We start from the raw sequence: 25,296 nt of genomic DNA, 5'->3' as shown, positions 1-25,296 counted from the left end.
CTACTGTTCCCAATGCTGTTGAGTGATGTCCTACCTCCTGTAGTTTCTTAGACTTGTAATATGGGTCATGGCGTTTCCTCTCTAGATTCCTGAAACAACGCAAAGTCTCTCATCTGGTCTGGAGAGTGCCCTGGAATATATGGAAAAGACATATAGTACAATCACACCATGGTCTCGTCTCCACTCCTTTGTAGAAGATCATTTAGATTTTGGAGACATGTGAGTATGTATGCAAGAGCTGGAGCTTGGCACATCTGTGTGGCAGGATTGTGCTTGGACCAATTATGGCCAAGGTTGGTCTTGCCCCAAGATGGTTACAGCTCTGTTTACAGATTTAGTAATTGTACATGGGGAGGTATTTAAACATACATTATATCTATCTTTACCTGGTAGGCTTTTGTCTGTGTGTTCGGGCTAATATCGAGAACCACTGGACGGATTTTGATGCAGTTATCACTATTCTATAGAGCATTTGTGGAGGAAGGTTTAGGTGTATGAAACATTAATGTATGGCAAAACTGAGCTGAGCAGTGACGATTTTAGTGAAGCAAGTCAATGGAAAAAATGGACGTCCGAGCGCTCTCTTGGCTTATACTGCTTAAACCGTTATAGATATACCACAACTATGGACTTTATTTTATACCATTTAGAGATTCATATGTATCAAGCCCTGTTTACTCTTACAAAATTTCAGATTTTTTTTTTTTTTTTAGCATTCCCATTTATGTAAAAAATGACTCTTTAATTTCAAACAAGTCCCATTCCCGGTAAGAGTCTTACTTTGGCTATGCCATAAATAAAGCACAGGGACAGACACTTAATGTGGCTGGAGTTGACCTAAGTGGGGACTCTTTATCTCATGGACAACTTTACGTGGCCCTTTTGCGTGTCACATGAAAACAAAATCTATTCGTGTTGACATCAGGAGGAAAAACAACTGTCTACAAGACAATCTCCAAAGACCTCAGTTAAACTAGACTATCGACATAAATTCAAACTTACTCCTGTGCGTAACCAGGGAGATTGCTAGTATAACATAAACTGTTGAACATGACTGTTAATTGAAAAGTGAAAGGGTACCATTGGATCCCTTTATTGAACCTGTCTGGTACCCTGTGGAATCTGCAGAACAAAAGAAGTAGAAAGTGCTCCGACCAAAGTCCCATGCTCCATTTTTAATTTTTTTTGACTAACCAGATTGGAAAAGTGCTTATTTATTGCCCATATATTAAAAGTGCACAATGTAGTGCATTTGGAAGTGATGGAGACTGTTTCATCCTCCTTTTGATTATTTAGGTTTAACTGGCTTGATTACGTGTTATCAATTTATACTTTTTTTTTTTTTTTTTTTTTTTTAAATTTCCTTTTGTTTCCAAGGCCCTTGGAGGATATGGATGAACTTGAGCTTGTGGCAGAGGTTCAGGTTGGGGATTGTGGAGAGTATTGCAGTGTGCAGTCAGGAATGTACAGTAGAGACAGACACTGGAGATTCCAGAAATCAGGTGAGCAGTGCAGACAGTTCATGTTCTACAATGGTAAACTTTCATTGTGTATATAGTTCCTTATTTGACGGGATTGCTACTACCACCTTTAGATGACTTTAGTTTACTGGCCTTTGCTCTTTTGCAAATGTTACAAAGTGCATTGTTTTTTTGTTTTGTTTGCTGTCTACCTTTGTTTTGTGCCATAACCTTAACTAATCAAGCGGCTAGTTTATTTTTCTTAGTGCTTTTCAGTTACTATTGCATCCAGTGTAGAAGCCAGTACAATAAATTAGTAATTTGAAGGTGTAAAACTCTTCTTAATTCTTATTACTAAGTGATCAGGTTTTAGTTACACTACCTTCTGTGGAAATAAAGCACATACTAATGCTGCTCTAACACACACGCTTGTCTCCAGGGGGAATGCAATGAAATGGTCACGCGTTTCATTAGTTTGGCTTTCACATCCTCCAATTATTTTTCTGTGTCTTGTATTACTGTACTGTAAGAGCATTTGACAAGCAGTCATCAGAGCAGTTCAGCTGGTTATGCAATTTATAATCCGTTGACCCTTAATGTCGTACAAGAGATGTTTTTTTTATATTCTGTTTTTTACTCCACAATGTAGCAGAAAGTCTATACACTTGGTGTAGCTTGATCACATGTACAGGAGCATGAGGTACTTGTAGCATGCCTCCCAACATGACCCATTCCAGGAGATCCACCAAGGACTAGAAGCATACCCCACCAACATCACCAATTCCAGGAGATCACCAAGGACTAGAAGTGTACCTCCCAACATAACCCATTCCAGGAGATCCGCCAAGGACTAGAAGTATACCTCCCAACATGACCAATTCCAGGAGATACTTTAGTAACCCTTTCGTCGACTAGTTTTGCTCCACATTGTGTGCTTTTTCAATCTTTCCATCATAAATTAAGAGGGAAGCCCTGGAACAGAGCATGGGTCATGTTGGGGAGGTATGCTTCTAGTCCCTGGTGGATTTTGGATTCCTCTGCAGAGGAATATACTACGCCAGTGCTTCTTGCATTTATGAAGTTTTATTAAAAAAGATGAGGAACCACCAATATTTGGTCCTGAAGATGGTTTAATTATCGAACTGTACTGTTTACAATTATGCCTATCATATTGGTTAATATGTGCAGGCAGTCACATATCTCTGTTCTGCATTGTTCTTTTGTGGATTGTGCAGCGGAAGAAACTAATGATTATTTGAAATCTCTTTTCATCAATTTCAGGCTTTGTGGGGGATCTGGTAAGAAAAAAAAAAAAAAAACTATACTGGTGCAATCTGATCTCAGCAGCTCTAATCAATCTAATTCAAGTGCCAATGTGAAATGATGAGCACTGTGGTCCTATGTGCAGTGACTGTAACAAAACTCTATGCAAGTTTAGTTAAAACACTGGCCTAAATCACATAGGTATGGCTGTCTTAAAAATAATCTGGTCCTATTAGACCTTTTACTTTTAAAGCACATAATGTTTAAGCTCTTTTTTTGGGAAAGTTTATGGTTTAGTGTAAGCCTGATATAATGATTGGGTGATTGCGGGACTGGGTAGAAGGTGGGATCCGGTGATCGGCGGCATCTTGCAGTTTTTATTCACACTGCGGCTTTTTCCCCCTGCTGTCGGCTTCAGATTCTGTGTTCCTCATAGTGCTGGAAACTGGAAGATGCCAGGTGCTTACAGAGCTTGAAGATGAATGCTATCCGCAATGCATATATAAAAACCCAACACGTTTCGTAACATGTAGGTACTTCTTCAAGGTTCGGCAGTGCTCATGCGCTGTGATGTTACTGTGACCCTGGTCGCAGTGCCCTGGACGCTGCAGCATGATTTACATGCTTCAGGTATTTGGTGGAGGAGATGGGGAGCGTTCCAGAAAATGGGGTGTGTCGGCACTGTTTTCTGGGCAGGCCGAAGCCAGTGGCTGCTTCCTAGGACACTGTTTCACTGGCCCCAGCAGCGTAGTTTTGCCAGACATCCTGAGGGTTACTCAGATGTCAGATGCTGCTACCTATGGTCGCAATGTCGATCCGATGAGATGTAGTCATAATCCCGGCGGGGAGGGAGGGTTAGGTTTAGGCAGTGGGGACGGAGGGTTAGGTCTAGGCAGCGGGAGGGAGGGTTAGGTTTAGGCTCCGGGGTGAGATACTTACCCGACAGGTGTCGGTGCCCTAACCCTGCCGGGATGCAGACGTCTAAATTCTGACTGCTGGGATCCCGAGTGCCGGCATCCTGTACACAACCTGATCTGATGTGTCTTTGGATGCAAGCTGCGTATCAGAGAAGCCGGTAGGAGGCGGCTTTATACACAAGACGCCTCCTCAGGCATTTGCATATTGTCATGGCGGCGACAGGAGCTCTGAATCAAGAATTTATTAGGCATTTGTAAGGAAACAAAAGAGGAATTTAGTGGCAATTGAACATCTGAGACTGGGCTCCTGTAGGGCTGTTCCTAGGGTGCAAACGCTATTTACAACAGGGCTTGACAAATTTTTAAAAAATCTAGGAGCCAGACTATCGTCCACAACCAAAATATATGACAACTTTTATAGAACACCACTATTCCCCAGTCAGACTTCCCCACATGCTATCAGACCCCTATACATGCCTATCTCCGGTGCCTATTTCATTGTATGCCACCACTTCATAGTTTGACATACCACAGTGCCTCCAATTCATAGTATGCCACACCGTAGTGCCTCTAATAAATGGTATGCCACACCACAGTGCCCCAGTACATAATATGCCACACCACAGTGTATCCAATACATGGTATGCCACATCTCAGTGCCCCCAATACCTGGTATGCCACATCACAGTGCCCCCAATACCTGGTGTGCCACAGCAGTGCCCAAATACATAGTATGCCACACCAGTGTCCCAATACCTAGTATGCCACACCACTGTGCTTGCAATACATAGTATGCCACACCACATTGCCAATATGTATAATTTAATTAATGTGCACAGGGAGACATGGCTGCTGTCCCTGCATCTCCTACCTGGGCTGGGATCTGAGACACCAGCTGAATGACCTGGCTGGGTCTCATTTACACTTCATAGGTAAGCAAGTAACTGACTGACTTGTAGCTGGGCAGCTGTAGAAATACCGGGCCGTAGATGATGTGGATCTCATCCTTGTGAAGGTATCTGAATGTTCTGTCAAAGTGTCCTGGGAGGTGGTCTCATCCAGCAGCCCCAGCCCGCTCTGCCCCTTCTATTGTGCTGGCTAGTGTACATTTCGTGTTCTGCAGGAAGTAGCCAAATGCAGAGAGCTCCTGCAGTATGAGCAGCCCAGAGAGCTTCCTGACAAACCAGTCCCTCTGTCCAGAAAGATTGGAAGGGCAGCCAGCAGCATTTGGTTTCCCCCCGCACAATAGGTCTCCGCAGCTTTAGTCTGCCTGGGATTCTGTGTGGCTGCTATTGCCAGGGCCCCTTCTGGAAAGCTCAGCGTCATCCTCTCCACTCAGGGACCCGGGAGCTAGCCTTCCCTTGCGTGTGATGACAGAATGGAAGGTGGAGGCAGCTGGGGAAATCTTTTTCAAAGCAGTACTAATGCTGTGATGAAAGCCAGGGCTTGCAGGACCCGCTGAAAATGTACAGCGCTTTCACAATATGGGTGTGAATCCGCATTTGCATGCCTTACTCAGGATGTGATAGTCATTCAGTGTGGAGCAGAGTTTAGTTTTTAAATGAAACCTCACTCTCCCCAGGGTCCTCTGCAAGTCCAGTTGCCAGGTGTAAAATCTTAGTCACCATGGTGATCTGGTACCCGGGATTTGTCGAGTCCTGATTTAAAAAGATGCAGTTTCTCATCTTTCTGATGTTGATGTGATAGAGAATTACTGTCCTGAACCGGATGTTATTTCATCCCCATATAACAAGGTGAAAACTCACCTGGGACCTATCAGTCTACGCAAAAACTATTCCAAGTCTAGTAATAGTACTTTTCAGTCTCTCATTACAAGCTGTTTCTTGTACAGTCAGACGTGGCACAGAGCACATTTTGTCTGCATCTTAATTCTGGTCTGAGTGCTGTTCAAAATAGCCCCAAAGGTTGTTATATTTTCAGCACTCTATTCAGAATGGCAGCGGTCAATCTTATTTATTTTAGAATAGCGCCTCTCCCAAAAGTGCTTGGTTCAGTTACTTGCACACACATTGCCTAAGTCCTCTGCACGAGAGGGCAAATTTATAGAAACAGAAGTGTGTCCCAGTCTCTGAATGTTCTGTTGTCTGTAAAGCGCACATGCACATATATTGAATGTCTTGAAAAGTTTTCCAGGGTTCTTCTATGGTGCATTTATATTCTGCCATACTGCATGCTATGACTCTTTATTCAGTTCACCTCGAAGTGCAGCTGTGCACATTGCGCTAGAATACGGTTCCCCAACACTGCCATTTTTACTAGGGACCTCTATGGTTTGCAAAGGAAAATTGGCGATGTTGGATTTTGCAGAGTTCCAATGGCACTTTGTCCCCATTGCCATGAATTGAATTGCCCCCTATGTATATACTCCAAAGTTGCATTGTACTTATATTATGAGTTTATTTTATTCTATTGGGCAGCACAGACGGTGTAATGGTTAACATTACTGCCTCACAGCACTGAGGTCGTGGGTTTGATTCCCACTTACGGCCCTAAAAGTGTGAAGTTTGTATATTCTCCCTGTGCTTGCGTGGGTTTCCTCCGGGTACTTCGGTTTCCTCCCACACGCCAAAAATATAAAGGGTAGGGTAATTGACTACCCACAAAATTGACCTTAGTGTGTGAGCATGTGGTAGGGAGTATAGATTGTAAGCTCCACTGGGGCAGGGACAGATGTGAATGGTAAGATATTCTCTGTAAAGCGCTGCGGAATATATGTGCGCTATATAAATAACTGGTAATAAATAAATTAATTAATTTGTGTATTCTGTACATTGAAAACATATTTTCAATAATTGTGTATTGAGCAGGTTTAGTTCAAAATAATGTGTGTTTTTTTTCTTCAGGGTCTATAGGGCTCCACAGAGAGACATTGGGGTGTAGGTGGGACCTGGAGGACCAGACACCAACAGCAAAGCTTTTCAATCCCAGGATGCTCCGGTCCTTCCCCCTATACCCCGCTATGGAGCCTGGAGATTTTTTGGTATTCCTGGACATTCAGCTTACCTTACATGTACCTATAGTACCTTCTCATCAACAATATCTCCAGTTTGCTATACTACAGCAACATTACCAATTTCAGGCTCTGCTGTTTGGCCTCTCAACGGCCCCTCAGGACTTTACCAAGATCATGGCAGTTATGGCGGCCTCTCTTTGTCGTCAAAGGATGAGACTGCTCCCATATTTGGACGATCTTTTGCTGTTGGCAAGCTCCCCAGAGACACTTCAACGGTATCTGCAGGTAACCATCACCTTTCTACAAATGCTCGGTTGGCTGATCAATTAGAAAAAGTGTACCCTGACCCCCTCCTCAAAGGATGGTACATTTGGGAGCCCTCCTGGCCTCTCAAGTTCAGAGAATCTTCCTGGCGGCAGACAAGATTTCAGCACTACAGTACAGACTACGCAGACTGCTTCACAATCGCAAAGTGTCGATTCACTCTGCAATGCATGCCTTGGGATCAATGGTGTCCACCTTCAACATGGTGGAGTTCACCCAGTTTCACTCCAGGCCCTAACACCTGATCCTCTCCAGGTGGACCGGCCTACCCCATCTGCTCAAATCCCAGACGATGATCCCTCCCCCCAGAGGTTCGCCTGTCCCTAGCCTGGTGGCTACAGACTCCCCATTTGAACCAGGGTCGTCCCATTTGGATCCCGGACTTAGCTCTGCTCACCAGGGACACATGCCTCCGTGGGTGGGGCGCAGTAACCGGCCAACACTTCTTCCAGGGCCGATGGTCCCCAGTCGAGGAAATGTTGCCAATCAACATCCTCAAACTTCGAGCCATTTACAGAGCTCTCACTCTGGCTCAGAATATTCTGAAAAACAGACCAGTATAAGTACAGTCCGACAACGCCACGGCCTACCTAAATCATCAAGGGGGCACTCTAAGTCAATCAGAAATGACAGAAGTGTCCTGCATTCTCACGTGGGCGGAATGCAATCTCCCAGCCATTTCCGCAGTGTTCATTTTGGGTATTCTCAATTGGGAAGCAGATTTCCTCAGCTGTCACAACGTGCATGCAGGAGAATGGTTTCAACTTCCAGAAGTCTTTCAGCTTCTGGTGGACAAATGTGGTTTTCCAGAAGTGGATCTCATGGCCTCAAGACACAACAACAAACTTACAGTTTATGGAGCAAGAACAAAGGACCCAGACGCGGCCTACATAGACGCCTTGTCGGTGATATGGACCTTCCACTTGGCATATCTCTTCCCTCCAATAAGTAAGTTTCTGCTTTGTCTATCTTGTTTTAGCTCAAGATTACTTCTATACCGGATGTCCACACCTTCATGCAAGGTGTTCTACGGATACAACCTCCCTTTGTCCCTCCTGTGGCTCCATGGGATTTGTCATTGGTGCTCAAAATCAGTGGATATCAGATGGCTCACTGCGAAGACTCTTCTGGCTATAGCATCTGCCCGTAGGGTATTGGACTTAGGGGTGCTTTCATGCCGCTCCTCCTTTTTTGATATTTCATCAGGATAGGGCTGTTCTTCGAACATGCCCAGGCTTCCTTCCCAAGGTGGTTTCTCGCTTCAACCTGTACGCAGAAATTGTGGTCCTGGCCTTCGCCAGACCTCTCTGCAGGTGAGGCATCTTTTTAATGTGGTCCGTGCTCTAAAGATCTACTTCCATCAGGAAATCAGACTCCCTCTTTGTCCTATATGGATTCCACAAGAAGGGATGGCCAGCTAACTAACAGACTCTGGCCAGATGGATTCGCATGACTTTCTCACAGGCTTACATGCAGACGGGCCTTCCTGTGCCGACTACAGTCACTGCTCATTCTTCTCCCTCTGTGGGTCCCTCGTGGGCAGCCTGGTATGGCACCTCAGCTGAACAGCTATGCAAGGCGGCCACCTGATCTTCTGTCCACACCTTTCTTAGGTTTTATGCCTTTGATACATTTGCCTCTCAGGATGCTTCCTTCACGGGTAGGGTTCTCTTATCAGCGCAGGAGCGTTCCCGCCCTTGAAACACTGCTTTGGGACATCCCCAATGACTCCTTTTGGAGCCCTATGGACCCTGAAGAAGAAAATGAGTTATGGTAAAACTTACCGTTAACACTTTCTTCGAAGTCCATAGGGTCCACAGGGCACCCGGCCTCTATGGGTTTCTTCTCTTGGTCACTTGTTTCCTTCTCTGTGTGAGAGTGTGATTCCTCAGTGTTCCAGTCTTCCTTCTCTCTCCTGCTCCTGCCTTGGGCTTGTTAACAAAACTGTAGTGCCCTCAGGTTGTCGGCGGGGTATAGGGGGAAGGACCGGAGCATCCTGGGAATTGAAAGTTTTGCTGTTGGTGTGCGATCCTCCAGGTCCCACCAAAACCCAGTGTCTCCCTGTGGACCCTATGGACTTCGAAGAAAGAGAGTTAACAAAGGTAAGTTTTACCATAACTCTCATATTCTATAAATAAAAAAATAAAAATTGTATTTATTGGGGGATGGAGCTATGGCTGACCATAGTCATCGACACCTCTAGTGAATCCCACCACAAGAAGTGTTCAGAGTTATAGTAAATCCCACATACACAGCAGGTCTGTAATTAAAAAGACAATTGCTGTACAGAAATGTGGCAGTAGGTGTCTTGACTGCTCTGGAGGTGTGTTCAGTATATACCTGGCAAGGTGTCTAACACTGTCATAAGACACAGCTTAAATTCACCTTTTGTTATTGTAAACCACCCATACTAAAATCACTTGTTGCAACTCACAGAATGAGGAAGAACTTTGCTGTTTTGAAGATTGTATGACTATGAATGTGGTTTGAAATACAAACTTTGATACATCTCCCTCAGAGAGTAAATAAGGATGCAAATGTAATTTGAATTTGTTGGCAGGTTGATATTTTAATTTGTAATAGATGTAGTCATCGGTCAAAACATAAAGCTCTAGAAATAGCATGGGCACATCCTTTTTTGATCATGATAATTTTCTAATTTGCTATGGCTCGTTTCATCTCATTGTGACATGTAGACTTTAGGACAGTCTTTTAAAGAATTGATTGACTATGACTTCAAGGTGTGAGTGATACGTGAAAATATTGCTTTATTTGTATAGTATTGTGTTACAGCGTAGATCCTGATTGCATGTTCACTTATTATATTCCTCTTTATTTTTTGTAGCGTGCCTAAGTACCTCAGGGTTGCAGCTCACAGGAGGACAATCAGCAGTTCATAAAGACACAGTGTTCAGACCCTCAAGACTCGAGCGATACCTGGGATCCGCTTGTCCCTTGGACATAAAACAACATACACCCAGTACACTGCACAGAACTCAAATGAGCACAAAATGTAGTGCAGTACAAAAACCACATTTTGTACACCACAAAGCTTCAGACAGAACTTCACTGCGGACAAGTCCTTCAACAGCAACTGTGGTACCTGGACTTCCCTGGACTGCTAACGGCCCGATGGATGCTTTCTCAGTCTCTAGGGTACAAGATGCCGTCTGCTTAGGCAGGACTAGCCTTATAAATGGCAGTGCTCATTCATTTATTAAAACTAAATCAGATGGTTTAGTGTCCTGTGGACTGGCTTTGGGAAATGGAACTGGGGTAGCTGATGGACAGCAAAGACCTCTCGGTGGAGAAGGCACTACATCAAATAACCAGCATTCGCAGCCTCCGGGCTCTTTGGAAAAAACAGATACAAGCTCTTCTTCTTCGTCCTTTTCCTCACAGAACCCCGTTCTTTCTACTGGCGGCAGTGGTGCACAGTCTAATCGGTCACAGGACCTAGATATTTATGACCCCTTTCACCCAACAGACGAGGAGAATGTGAATGGAGATTATATTTATTCAGACTCCCCAGAGAAGGAACCAGATGAGCAGGAAGATCAAAAGTATGATCCGTTCGACCCTACCGGCTCTAATGCCAGTTCTTCCGAGCGCAGCCCTTCTCCTTATGAGGATGACGACGATGATGATGAGATAGGGAGTGAAACTCATCCTGAAGGTCGGATCTCCGAAGCTTTGGCTGGTATATATGACGAAAATAGCTTGAGCCAAGATTGCCCTGGCGCTGATCGTGCAAATGAAGGCTTCAAACCTTGTGAATCTGATCAAATTAAAGGGATTGAAGAGCTTGATCGTAATATTGAATTTGACAGTAATAAAATGGAACCGAGAACTTCCAAAGATTTTTCAGATTCTGCTTCTAAGGATGTTTCAAAGCTGGATTTTGAACCTTATAGTCCTAGCTCCAGCATAGACCTGGACACAACAGAAGATGTGGAGGTAGAAGACGTTTCTAGAGATGTATCTGAGGAAAAATGTGATAAAGAAGCACCTTTGGCTGATTCGACACTGAATGAAGCTAGTACATCAGATGTATCACCAGAGCCTATAAGACGCGTTTTCACTGTGGATGTTGGAAAGGACTTTAGTCGGAAGTCAGACTTTACATCTGAAGCGGAATCTAAGTCTAAAATCGAGATAAAAGTTTCCTTAGAGTCTATAGCAAAACCTGACATGAAATCCTATTTACGGTTAGAAAAAATTGCCAAACTCGGAAGCGAGTCGAGATCACGGTATAAGCGGAAACACTCCTCCGAAAGGAGGGATCGGGGGGATGACTCTGATCGCAAATACGATTCTGAAATTGAAGAAGGTGAGATTGTCCAGCCCGATGAAGATTGTTTTAGCCCTATGCCTTTGTTCCGGAGCAGGTGTCGTGTTATGGAGAGGCCTCTTAGGATAGTTGAAGGAGATGACTTTCTTTCTTTGCATGCAGATTCGGATGAGGAAGGAGCTTTACAGATTGATTTTGGAGAAAATCAGATGGAAAGCCGATGGAAGGGCCTTGACTTGAGACGGAAGATCACAAACCAGCGTAGAGAGAGGTATCGTAAAAAATCTGACTCCCCTGCAAAATCAAAGAAACATTCAAAATCTCGTTCTCCTTCCAGCTCACATAGTCGTAAAAAATCTAAACGAGAACGAAAGAGATCCAGGGAACGGAAGAAATCAAAGGAACCGCAGACCTCAACAGCCATGTGGTCCAGTACGAAAAAAATCAAGGATTGTAAGGACTTCAAGCGTTCCAGGTCACGCTCTTACAATAAGGATAATAAGATTTCACGTTCCCATTCTAGAGACCATAGGAGATCACGCTCTTGGTCTCCTTCAATAAGTACCAGCTTATCCGCTGTGGAGTCTTCTCGCACGTCAGCTGAAAGAAGGAAAAGCCGCAGATCAAAATCGAAGGAGAAGAGACCTCGTTGGTCACATTCTGCCAGTACTGACCGGTCTCGAAAAGACAAACACAAGGAGAAACATCGGACAGAAGGGAAAAAAAAGAAGAAAAGATCAAGGTCTAAATCTAGGGAAAGAGAGAAAGACCGGAGGTCTTCACACCACTCTATTGATAGAAGAGATAAAGAGAAAATTAGACCAAGGCACTCTTTAGACGAACCGAAGGTAGAAACCCCGTCACTGTTGGAGAGGAAGCGTCGAGATAGTAGGTCTGTAGTGCCTCCATCAATACAAGATCTTAATAATGCAGATCTTTTTACTATTAAAAGGACTATTACTGTTAATCCAGAAGAGAAACTGGATCGGGAGGAATTGCTTCGCTCTCCTGAGCTCTCTGGAAAAAGAGAAGTTCTTTATGATTCAGAAGGACTCAGCTTTGAAACCTATTCTGATCGCGAAACTCTTGATGATCGGGACGGAAAACGTAACCGGGTGTTTGACCGGCATATTGGGAAGTCCGAGTCCATCAAGAGGAGGATACCTGTGGAATTTGATACAAAGCGGCTAGAGGAAGATAGGGGAAGTCGTCAGAAAATCTCTAAAGATCGCGATAGGAAGAGAACGTACACAGACGACAGCCATGAGAGGTATAAAAAACGATTTAAAGATGCACCTGATCCAGAACCAGAGTCCTTGAAGTTAGACAGAGAAAAAATTCGCTTAGAGAAAGATAAGACTCCAAAAAAACTCAAGGCGAGTCATAAAGATGGCAAAGGAAGCTCAACCAGGAAGGTTAAACTTCAGTCTAAAGTGGCTGTTCTGATTCGTGAAGGGGTCAGTAGTACCACCTCCGTTAAAGAAGCGGGTTCAATTGGGGTCAAATTCAGTCGTGACAGAGAGAGCCGTTCCCCGTTTCTCAAATCTGAAGAAAAGCTACCGGATCCCAAGATCAGTCGACCTAAACTTGAAATTGATGACGTAAAAGAGCCTCTTCTGAGGCCTAAGAAAATTAAAGGCTTAAAAACAAAGACTGGCGTTAAGAAAATAAAGCCTGCTGGAGCTACAGGGGTTCTTGTTAAACCCAAGGGGACACTGGAGAAGAAAAAGAAGAAGCTAAAAACAAAGGCCTCACTGAAGAAGTCTAAAGCAGATAGCTGCAGTCAGGAGATACTAAGCCCAATTGAAGCCAAAGAAGAACCAATATGGTCAGACACGGAGAAAACCGAAATTAAAGTAAAACCGCCCAGCCCCCCCAAGCCGGCCAATGAGCAGGAACTCACTCCCGATTCACAAACTGTAGACAGTAGCTGCAAGACTCCAGATGTGTCATTCTTGCCCGAGGAACTTCCTCCAGACCCAGAGAGAAGTACGGACTTGGAGGTGGACAGCATTTCTGAGCCTAAAGAAGAAACACCCCGTCCTCTTCCTCCACCACCACCCCCTGCGCCAATGTCATGGAACCTCCAGTCAGGAGTGGACTGCGCCACAAGTGGCGTGTTGGCATGTAAGTATCTCGTGTCCTTCCCTTGTATGTTTTCTCTTACAGGTTAAGTTCTAGAACTAAAACGTAATAGTGCTTCCATATATAACTGTGGCATGTGTAGCTTTTATTAAGGTGCTAGCACCTGATTGGTCAAAGCTGTAATATCCTGCTTCATATTTAGCACTTGTATCCCATACAACAGGGAATAATCTCCCGTCATGGAAAGCATTTATCGAACGGTTGAGCGACTTCTCTTGACTAGGTTACATTAGGTAGCCAGTGAACATAGCTAGCTGAAATACCGTCCTGGCTACGTAAAAGCCTTCTTTTCTTACATCTGTTACATTTCCTGTTGGCAACTTCCCTCGCACTTGTCACACAAGCTCCTTGAATCACACAAGCAGGTTTGAAACCACTAACAATTTGGGCAACTGTAGCACACACAATAAGAAACACTCTCTTGAAATAGATTATAGTTGAGCAGACCTTGTTCCGCAGAGCACTTCAAGGGCTCATTACAAGCTGAGAGCTGTGCAAGTGCTGCACTTTTCCAGCAGCAGTAAAGACTATAAAAATTAGGGATGTGCATTTCTAAGGCTTAAAAAAACGCCTTATACTCTATAGCAGGGGTGGGCAATAAGCTTCTCTCTTGCTGCTGTAGAACTACACATCCCAGCATGCCCTGCTGCAGTTTTTATATTTGGCCTTGCTAAAACTGTTGCAGGACATGCTTGAGGTCCCTCCCGTGGCTATTCAGCATTGCGCTGAATTGAATCTAGCCCTTAGTAAGATGCAATACAAGTTGTTGTTTTTTTTGCCACTTCATTGTTTGGCCACTAGGTGGTGCAGTTGTTACTTTACGTCTTATGCAAGCTGCTTTTGAAAGTGTGGCTACCCAGCTGCTGTGTAATAAGTTTATTGTTGTCGTTCTGGTTGCACAACACAAGCAGTAAGTGAAACTGTTGCAGCCAAAACTATTATATGGAAATTGCTTCTGAAAGCTATACCTACGGGCCAAATGTAAAAGCCAACGATTTGCGGCAGCCGAGCCTGAGCGATACCTACCAGTCACTAGATTTAAAGCTGCAATTAGTTTAAAGTCAAAACCAACCTGGTTTAAACTAATTGCAGCTTTAAATCTATTGGCTATCTCGACGTAATTGTGCCGTCTCCTGCAAAACGCGGGCTAAACGTTTGGCCCTATATGTCTAATGGTATCCTTTCTGGAGGGGATTTTACTTGATATATTGATGTATTCTGTAGTATAGCTGCAGTCCCTCCCATACCCTCCCCTCCCCAAATCCCTTCACCGTCTCCCTGCGGGCCCTATTTATCACAATCTGCATCTCAGATACGGATGGGATATAATCACCAGGATTCGCAATTTAATATTTGAATACATCACTAGGCTGTGTTAGATATTGCATGCAGGGACAGAGCTTGCACAAAAGCTCTGTCCCCGCGAATCCCCTCCGCACACTTTTCAGGGTATATTTCACAAAACCCTGAGATTGGACGTCTCCCCCCTCCCCCCGCCCCTTCTTCCCTTTGCCCACGGGGCTTACACTTTCCTTATATATATATATATATATATATATATGTATATGTATATATTAGAGATGTATAAATCATATAATATATACTTTAAATGTTTATCTACTAAAAGGTAAATATCAAAATTATGTCATTGTCCAGGATGCCAGAGGAAAATTTGGCCAATGCTTTACTTGCTAAAAATGCAGTAATGGGCGCTCCGAGCAAGACGCCTATGTGTAACGTGTGAAGCTGGGCTTCAGGGTCCATGTCTGCCACCTAATGATGTAGCTGAGCCAGAGTGGGCCAGTACTTTGGCACTGTTCAGTGCGAAGTTGACCAAGCGGCTAGTTCACCCACAGTTAGATGAGCAACATTCCCAAATAGGACCTAGCAGTGATCCGGTTACTTAATTTCAGCCAACACTAGTCCAAGAGCCATTCTGGGTCCACAATAGTGAACCAAGAATTTACCAAGAAAATGCTGAATTCTGCTTCCAGCAGGCACCACAGACACCAGGGTTCCCCTCTGGTTCACCTTTTGTTCCCTCCTCTCAGGAGGAGGCTGAGGCCCTATGAGACCTTGAATTTGAAGATTTTAATTTAACGCTAAATAAAAAAAGAAAAAAAAATGTAATTCCCTTTTTCACCACAGTTTGCAAAGCCTGATGGGCACTTTGTTATACAGCGCAGCTTCCACGTCAGCTATTCGTGCTTGAAGTCATCATGGTACACTGGGGACTCCACCTAAAGTGGATGGTGTCCATTGCCCTCTTCTTAAAAGCTACCACATCACTGTGCCAAATGCTGGTTCTATTAAAGATTGCCCAGAAGAAAATGGTTATCCAATGGGGCGTAACAGCTTAGCGAAGGCCTGCACACAGGGTTGCCCAGTGGTGAGTTGCTGTCTTTGATAGACTATACCAAGAAAGCATTAGACTATTTTGGTGATGCTGTTCTTGATGCAGGCCTGGGTCTTTGCATGTGTTTCTTTGAAGCAGATAGAGAGTTCAAAAAGACCCTGGAGGTGTTACCATTTGTCAGCTCAGTGCTTTTTGTGCTGGAACTAAACAGAACTTCCTCTTTCATCCTATCTGGGGGACACTTAACTTTGGGTTTAGAGTGGAGGCTGAGGATTAGACACTAAATATTTAAACGATTGGAGCTGTTTATACACCCATACTCGAAGTCTGAAGACTCCAGGCCTTTTGTCAATCAGACAGGGCAAAATGTTCCTTTCCAAGGAGGGTTTACAATTCTTTTTAATTCCAAGCACTTTAAACTTGGCCACAGAACTCAGAACTTTCCCTGTGGTGATGGCTGTCATGGCGCTTTTTTTCGATCCAAGGGTTCGACAATAATTCTGGTACCTAGTTGATCGAACTTAGGCCCTGATTCAGAGCCGGACGCTCTGACAGAGCGCTCGCTCTGAATCAGGGCCGTCCTTCTGAATTTTTAGAGCGGCCTCCTGGCCGCTCGTATAGCTGTGGGTGACCACCCACAGCTATAGCGAGCGGCCAGGATGATGGTCGCGATGGTCAAGACCATCGGGCGTGCGGCGAGACCCTTGTGTTAGGGTCTCGTTGCCGCAAGCCCAAGAGTTCTATCGGTTCTATCAGAGCCGAAAGCAATCCCACTGACATCACTTGTGATGTCAGTGGGGCCGGCCCCACACGGTAGGGAACGCCTCCATCTGGCCATCCATGCCCCCGGCACGCCCACCAAAGGGGGCGTGCTGTCACTCACCATCGACAGCACGCCCCCTTTGTAGCGAGACCCATAGCGACGGCTTGCCCGTCGCTATCCGGGTCTCGCGCATGCGCACTGGGCCAACATGGACCCGCTTGCAAGCGCTCGCGAGCGGGTCTGAATTAGGCCCTTAATCTGATTTTGAATCTGATCACTTGAACCTTGCGACAGAGACCCTGGAGTTGCATGGTTGGATAATAGCCAAAGTCCTGTCTGATTCTGGCTCAGCATATGATATACCTGGGTCCAGTGATGTGCGGTCAGGGAAGGGAGAGCCTTTTCTGTCATACTTAGGAATACTCCAGACTTTTGACTATAAAAAGTAAAAGGAAAATGTAAAGAAAATATTATAAATATCTTCTTTGTATTATTTTAATCATGTTTATAGTCAAAACTTTGGAGTAAAAAGTGTATGGCAAGTGAGGCACTGCCTCCCCTGTCTACCTTTTCCGCACATCCCTGAACAAAACACACCACATTTCCAGCACTACATACTGCTGCACTTTTATATAATGCCCATATGTATCTGTAAATGTAACTCTGATACTAGCCAGTGCCTTCCCAGCCATTAACCTCACCACACGTCACTGCCTGGGTCTCCTCTTGGACAAAAGCTGGCAAAGAGTGTTTTTGTTTTTCTGCTGGAGGGGAATATTTGTATGGTCCAGTCCTAGGTCAGATAACTGTTATTTTTTTATGCTACTTTCCATCCTTCCCGGCATGAAGTTCCTAGGAAAAAAAGTTTCTTATTTTGAAACCGTGTAATTCACTTGCTTTCATTCAGGACCTATATAGTTGGAGAACTTGGCCAGATGGTTGAGAACCATCCCTCTCCTGGCATCCTAGATCATTTGTCTGTCTTCCTAGACTTGACATTTGCTTCTGGTTGACTGACAGACCAAAACATCAACGGGGGGCCATCTCTTCTCCATATGTGTTTGGACTATGGTGACCATGTATGCCAGCCTCCGCGGTTAGGGGAGCATTGACCTTATCCCTTCGACTGCAGGGTCTTGGAAGAAATATCACTTCCTATCAAAATCCAGGTATTCTTTAGGGACAGACTAGGAAAAGTTAAATTTGACAATATGCTGACGGTCGCTTACATCAACCACCAAGGGGGAACCAGGTGTCATTTTGCCATGCAAACAACATCCAAGATGATGCATGGGGCAGAACAGTACCACCCGTTTTGTCTGTCTTTCAGAGAGTGGACATTTGGATAGCAGATTTCCTCAGTTGATATACCATCATTTCACACAGCAGTTTGACGCCAGAGCTCTACATGATTAGTTTCTTTTCTAAAGCTCAAATTTGCGTTGCTATTGTGCTCAAGAGCAAGGGGCATCCTTAAAACAGAAAATGCCATGACGTCCCTGGGAACTATATCCTAGTGTCCCTGGCAGCTGCCACACAGCAATGCCCTGCTAAAAACAGGCCCCTCTTTCCATCAGGACTTGTTCCGTCTACATATGACAGCATGGCTTTTTGAAATTGGTATGTAATACCGGCAGTCAGGATGCCTCCTGTCAAAATATCGACAGTGATATCCCGACAGGGGTCGGGTAAGTATACTTACCCTCCCCACTTCTCCCCCTAACCCTCCCCACCCTATATCCTTACCCACACCATCCCCGTTAGTGCCTAAACCTAACCCTCGTCACCCAGTGGTGCCTAAACCTAATACCCCCCCCCAAGGCGTACTTTATCTTGTATGGTTTTCAAAGAATGGTGTTCCCGATTCTTCTTGTCTGTTGACACGCCCTTCTGTCTGTCCTACAGTCCTGTCTGGATGTGGCACTGTGATTTATATGTCTGTTTTTCAGCATAAGCTGGGGGATAATCAGCAAGGAGCTGACATCTTTGTCTTATAGCCTCCTTATCCCATATTCCACAAAGGTTGTTCCACCAAATCCCCCTTGTCAATGCAAATTTATATTTATTCACCAGAAAATTGTATTTCTGGCTTTTTATGCCTGATAAGTCTGAGGTTGTCACTTTACACTATGATGTAACGAGAGCCTTTAAATCTATGTGGAGAGTAAGACCTACTCTTTCTCACTCTATTTTGCAATGGATCATAGCCACTAATCGCCAGGCCAAGGTGCCCACACACGGTACGATGATATGCACGATCTGGTCGTTTTCGATGCATGGGAGCGACAGATCTTGCATAATATGTGCAAATTGTTAGTGTACACTCACAATAACAATGCTGATGCGCGTATACCCACGGGTCGTCTGTCGTATCGGCAGATCTTGCCTGCTGCAGGCAAGATCTGACGATCTCGTACATGATCCAACGGCATATCGTTCAGTGTTCTTGCCCAAACGATATGTCGATTGGACTCGCGTACGATGCCGGTGGCACTTGCATGCGTGGATCAGGGAGATCCGTGATGCAAGCATCGAGACACTGATGCACGCACGGATCAGTGAGATTTGTACGTGCATCTGTGTTAAAAAATTTTTTTTAAAATTATAATACAAAGTGAAAAATAAAACCGCGCAACCAGCCCCGGACTTTTCACAGCCGGTCCTGGTTGTGAAAATACAGGGGACAAAAGACGTAGGGGTCCCCTGTATTTAGCACAACCAGCACTGGGCTCAGGCGAGCCGGTCCTGGTTTAGGAAATACAGGGGACAAAATGAGTAGGGGTCCCTGTATCTTCCATAACCAGCACCGAGCTCTTCCTACCGGGGGAGTAATGTCACAGCCAGGTGAACCCTTTCACTGGGCCCCCCAGCCAAAGCATTACCCCTGACAGCTAGTCTGCCCAGGCCGGGGATACTTGGAGAGCTTGGAAACCCCCCCCAATAAAGGGGTCCCCCATCTCCAGGGCACCCCAGTCCTAGTCTGAAAGCCCTGCTATCCCCAGTACTCCTGGAGTGGTGGGTGCCAAGTTGGTTGTGTAAATGTGGTGCAAATAATAAAAGTTAAAATATTGTCTTTTGCAGTAGAGCTACAGGTCCCAGCTAGCCTCCCCTCATGCTGGTACTGGGAGAACCACAAGTGCGTGCATCTGTGACACATGCTTGCATCACGCATCTCACTGATCCGTGTATGTATCTGTCTGCTATTATGCACGATCTAATGATATGCAAATCTTTAGATTGGACACGATAGATCTTGTGTCAGATTGTGGAATTTTTGGTGCATATCGTGCCAGGGAGAGTTCAAGGGAAATTGTTAACTAGATTGTATTGTTGCCTACATCGTTCCGTGTGTAGGGGCCTTAAGGTGTCCACCAGGTTGGTCAGTGCTTTCTGGGTGGCGGGACATGGAACCTCACTGGAGTTGTAGGTTGGTCTTCTGTCCATACCTTCACAAAATTTTACAGGTTCAATGTCTGTACCCCAAAGTAGGGCAAAGTGATATAGGATAACAGTATAGAAATGTATTAGTGGCCATAATAAAAGTATTTGGGGTTCTTAAATTGTCAAATGGCTGTTATATGCAGATTTCTAAAACAGTGAAATAATAGAAAGGAAGTTTTTTTTTTTTTGCTAAATTATTGTTCCATTTACATTGTGGGTGCATAAAAATGCCTCTAAGTATATATTTGTGTCATTTAATGACACTTTTAAAAAAATCTTTCGAAACACTCCTTTAACACCCCATGCAATCTTAAAAACACCTGTCCCACTCATGTAGCACCCCCGTATACCTGTCCCACTCATGTAGCACCTCCGTATACCTGTCCCACTCATGTAGCACCCCCGTATACCTGTCCCACTCATGTAGCACCCCCGTATACCTGTCCCACTCATGTAGCACCCCCGTATACCTGTCCCACTCATGTAGCACCCCCGTATACCTGTCCCACTCATGTAGCACCCCCGTATACCTGTCCCACTCATGTAGCACCCCCATATACCTGTCCCACTCATGTAGCACCCCCATATACATGTAGAACCCCCATATACCTGTCCCACATCAATGAACCCATTTTCCTTCAATTTGCACATTTTCATCTAAAAAATTACATAATTATTGGCCAAATTAAAAAATATATATGTTTAGCTAATTAAACATAAGGAGGGTGTTCCTGTGGTTCTCAACCAAGTTCCGACATTTTTAGGCAAAAAATAAATAAAGTGTACATACACCATATACATAGAATACACAGTGTACATATACATGGGATACATATGCATACATACAGAGACTGCACACACAATGTACATATACATAGAATACATACACATTGTATATAATGCGGCCGGCCGGGCAGGTGATTGTAACTGCCTAGAGCAAGAGGAGGGAGGGGCGATCCTCGCTGCTGGTGCTACTAAGCCATGCCCTGCGTCCACCACACACCAGTACCACTGCCAGGACGATATAGGTGGTGATCCGTCCACAAGTCTGGGAGGTAAAGCCTCCAGACAGTGACTCATTGACCCCTCCCCCCCTATGGTAGGAGGCTGATCCCCCAGGCAGAGCGGCCCATCGGGGATCTCCCCGGCCCTGGCAATAAAGTGCATTTACCAAGCACTTGTGCATTAGGTAATGTTGGCACCCGTGTGTCCAAGCCCTAAAAATGTTTTTTTTCTTCTTGATGGATTGTGCAGTTCATTTATTCACTGCCAAAGTCTAACTTTAAAACCTGAGTTCTGTTCCTGCAAGAACCTGGTTACACACAGTACTTTGTCTAACACTTCTCATGTAAATTGTGTCACAGTGACTGCTCTGCTCTTCAAGATGGAAGAAGCGAACATGGCAAGCCGAGCCAAGGCACAGGAGCTCATCCATGCTACCAACCAGGTATGGATTTTGGAAACTGTTCTATCCCAGGTGATTTTCCTGCCTGATACAGATATTGACAGGACGAGGTGTTTCCATGCCAGGCTTCTCTATCCACACCAATACACATGGTTTGCTCATACATAGCTTGTGTCCTCTATAAACCTGCTAAAGGGTAATGCCTATTTTCCTGGCATGTTGACGGCCTGGTTTAAGTGGGGATAAGCAACCACTAGTGAGCAATGGTTGAAATACAGTATATAGTGTTAACAAAACTCTTGTATGTATTCCCCTGCAACATTTTAATCATTTTAAGAATATATATTGTATTGGGAATTTACATTTGTCTTTCCCCCCGACAGATCCTCAGTCAAAACCAGCCCTCTACCTCATTGGTTAGCCATCCTCCACCTCCTACCATCTTATCGTCTATTGGCCATTCACTTCCCCCATATCATCTTCATGGTAGTCTACCCCTCAGCAGCAACTCAAGCCCCCCTACTCCAACTGGACAGGCACTCCCTGGTCCCACATCCAGCTCGTTCTTCAACACTACGTCTCTTGCCGAGCTGGGGAAACGGGAAGGCAGCACAAGTTCCGAGGGAAGAGGAGACACTGACAAGGTATCTGTGACGATTCCAATATCCCTTCATTTACAATTCAGGGTTTATTTACTAACGTTTAATTTCAGTGCAATATATGTAACTACAGTATAGCAACCAGATACTTGCTTTCATTGTCTAACTGACAGTAGGCCCATGAGAGCTAATTGCTGACTGGTCGCTGTGGTTTAGAATTTATTATATGATCCTCATTGGCTGAAAGACTGGCAGTGCTTTTTGTTGCTTTATTTTCACCCCAGTGGCAGCGTGAAGAACGGATGACGTCAGATGTTCCAATTGTCCCAAGATCACTAGGTTCTATTAGCATTAAGCAATGTTTTTTTATTAATCTTTTTTTTTAATAGTACCTGAAGAAGCTGCACACACAGGAGAGAGCCGTGGAGGAAGTGAAACTGGCCATTAAACCGTATTATCAGAGGAAAGAGATCACGAAGGAAGACTATAAAGATATACTGCGAAAGGCTGTACATAAGGTGAGTTTGTCTAGGTACTCCTAACCTGGGACAGATTCTGGCTCATATAAAGTATAGTTTGTGACATTTAAACTGTCGTGTTGTGTTAGAACCACAGGGAAACTGAGCACAGGCCTTTTGACACTGTCCCTCGCTCCAGTGCAGGTCTATTATTCATAAATGCACAGTGCATATAAATAGGCATTACAGGAAGCGGTTGCAACAACAGGGTTCCCGTATACTTCAGGCCCTTGGAAAAGCAGAATGAGTTGGAAATGGGCTCTCTCTCATAACTGCTTATAATACATTTGGGAAGCACAGATAAGCATGTGTTGTCTGCTCACATGGGCGGTAACCCGCTTTGTTCATATAATACAGGAGGTCTCTGGATGTTGTGTCCAAGTGTCTACTACAACCCACCTTTCTCACACATTGTTTGGTGGGCCTGATACAGAGTTAGGACAAAAGAAATAAAAAGAAATGTGCACCTTAGTAAAACCATGTTGCATGACAGCTGGGGCAGATATAAAATGTGCAGAGAGAGTTAAGGCCCCCATACATCAGCAATTGATTGCAGCAATCGTGCAATTTGCAATCGATTGTGTATACAAATCTTTCCCTTTTTCAATTGATTGTGGCAATTCTGCAATCTATTGAAAAAGGGAAAGATATTTATACACAATCGATTGCAAATTGCACGATTGCTGCAATCAATTGCTGATGTGAGGGGGCCTTCAAAGTTAGGGAGGATTGTCTCCTAGTTTAATTCTAAATGTCGGTGTAAAAAGAAAGTGCCCGGTATTCGCTGCATGCAAGAGCAGCCAGTATTTTCCCTGCGTGCAAAAATAAATAAATCATCTGTACCCCCAGACAGTGCTGGCGGACAGAATCCTGGCAGTGAGTATTCGGGTTAGGCATTAGGAGCTATAGGAGGGGGATGGTTAGGGTTAGGCTGCGGGAGTGTAGAGCTAGGGTTAGGCTGCGGGAGGGGTGGGTTAGGAATAGTATAATTACCTGCATGCGTCAGGATTTTGACCACCGGCATTATTGCATACCTATCTCGCACCCCATGCGCTCCAACATGGTCTATTGCAGTAGCAAATTGCTTCTTTTTTTACATTTGCTCCCAATTTGTTTATTTGCTACATCGTTGTTCGGTAATTGGGTTCTAGTTCTTACAACCTCATTTACACTGCTTTGTACACATCTCCTAGTTTACAGTAAGCAGGACTTTCTATCTTACCATTAACATTGGAATGTGCGCATTTCCTAAAGTTAGGTTTTAATTGTGGTACAGGTTGAGTCTCCCATATTCAAAATGTTTGGGACCAGGGGTATTTTGGATATCGGAATATTCCGTATTTTGGAATATTTGCATAAAATAATGAAATATCTTGGGATTGGGACCTGAATCTAAACACACAATGCATTTATGTTCTATATACACCTTATACACAGAGCGTGCAGGTCATTTTATACAATATTTTCAATAATTTTGTGCATCAAAAAAAGTGTGTACATACATGAATTCATTTATGTTTCATATACACCTTATACACACAGCCTGAAGGTTATTTTATACTATATTTTTTAATAATTTGTGCTTTAAACAAAGTTTGTGTACATCTAATCATCAGAAAGCAAAGGTTTCACTTTCTCAGTCATGCTAAAAATATTCCGTATTTCGGAATATTCGGATATGGGAGACTCAACCTGTAATCACTTGCCCAATCAGCCTGTCTAATATCTCTGCGCTCTAGAAAGGCCCAACGATATGCTGAGACACTGGCCATTACTGTGCTATAAATGTATAAGTATCATCCAATCTCTTCTAGGCAGAAGACAAATAATTGGTTCCTTTTATTCCATATCTCACAGATCTGCCACAGCAAGAGTGGAGAAATTAACCCAGTTAAAGTGAATAATTTGGTGAAAGCCTATGTCCAGCGCTACAAGTACTTCCGGAAACACGGCAAGAAAATGGACGATGACGAGAGCAGTTACCGCAGCGGGAAGGAGTCAGGGTCTATGGATAGAGGAATACCCCCTTTACCGTTAATCTGAGCTGAAGTGGACTAAATACATACTGTACCCGTTCACATAATTTGTCAATTTAAATTTAAAACAAAGAATCGCTAGTGAAAAGAGGGGGGGGGCTTTTATGCAAATTATGTTGAACTTTAGAGAAACCTATCTTTAGAAATGAAATATATGTGACTCCTAACGACAGTCCCCTTGCTCTGCGCGTGCTGTTGTCAGACAGAGCTGGGAGCTGCTAGATAGACCCGCACGGGCCTCCTGTGTCCTGCGCAGTCGCATTTTAAATAGTCGTCTCTTGTAAATATATTTTTGCTTCACAAATTTGCAGCTTTATTATCCATATCTTCTACCATATTTTAATTCTTACACGAACATTATCCCCGCCCCCCCCATTATTTTATTTTGCATGATTTGACGCCACCAGAGTTATCCTCCCCAGGGTCGCAGGGTCTTGTTATTATAAACGCCTTCTGCTGTTAGCTGTATTAAATCGCCATCCTGTAATCCTCTCTTCCTGTTTGGGTTTTGTCCTTGTCAACAGATGTTTTTGTGCCCTGTGTATTGTCCTCTTACTAGACCAGACACTTGTAAACTACGTTTTGGTTCTGTTTAAATACAACTTTAATATATTCTTCATTATAAAGAGGAGCCGACTTGTCGGCACTTGTAAATTTTATTATTATTTTTATTTTATTTTTTACACATCACCAAAGTACGATTTTTAATAAGTTGTGTATAATTTAATTAAAGTTTTTATGAGTCTCCTCTTTAGTATATGCCTAGTGTTTTGATAACGGATGTCTTCTTTACATAAACAGGAT

At 44.1% G+C, this 25,296-nt stretch overlaps 1 protein-coding gene across 3 annotated transcripts in view; it reads left to right on the top strand.

The window, feature by feature from the left end:
* The window catches only part of SCAF1 (SR-related CTD associated factor 1), a 30,834-nt gene extending 5,683 nt beyond the window's left edge, over positions 1-25,151 (top strand). For 2 of the 3 annotated variants that reach the window (XM_088462583.1, XM_088462586.1), the window contains exons 5-11: positions 86-219; positions 1,378-1,502; positions 9,784-13,356; positions 21,299-21,381; positions 21,723-21,983; positions 22,328-22,456; positions 24,314-25,151. In XM_088462583.1, the coding sequence (XP_088318709.1) occupies positions 86-219; positions 1,378-1,502; positions 9,784-13,356; positions 21,299-21,381; positions 21,723-21,983; positions 22,328-22,456; positions 24,314-24,499 (4,491 nt within the window). In that variant the 3' untranslated portion in view covers positions 24,500-25,151. The remainder of the gene's footprint in view (positions 1-85; positions 220-1,377; positions 1,503-9,783; positions 13,357-21,298; positions 21,382-21,722; positions 21,984-22,327; positions 22,457-24,313) is intronic. The other variant, XM_088462587.1, reaches the window with a different exon arrangement.
* Positions 25,152-25,296: the final 145 nt, after the last annotated feature.

This window comes from Taudactylus pleione, unplaced genomic scaffold, assembly GCF_031769625.1.
Source record: "Taudactylus pleione unplaced genomic scaffold, aTauple2 ptg000051l, whole genome shotgun sequence".
Classification (NCBI taxonomy): Eukaryota; Metazoa; Chordata; class Amphibia; order Anura; family Myobatrachidae; genus Taudactylus; species Taudactylus pleione.
Note: the sequence above shows the minus strand (reverse complement) of the source record. Positions and strands in the feature narration are given on the sequence as shown.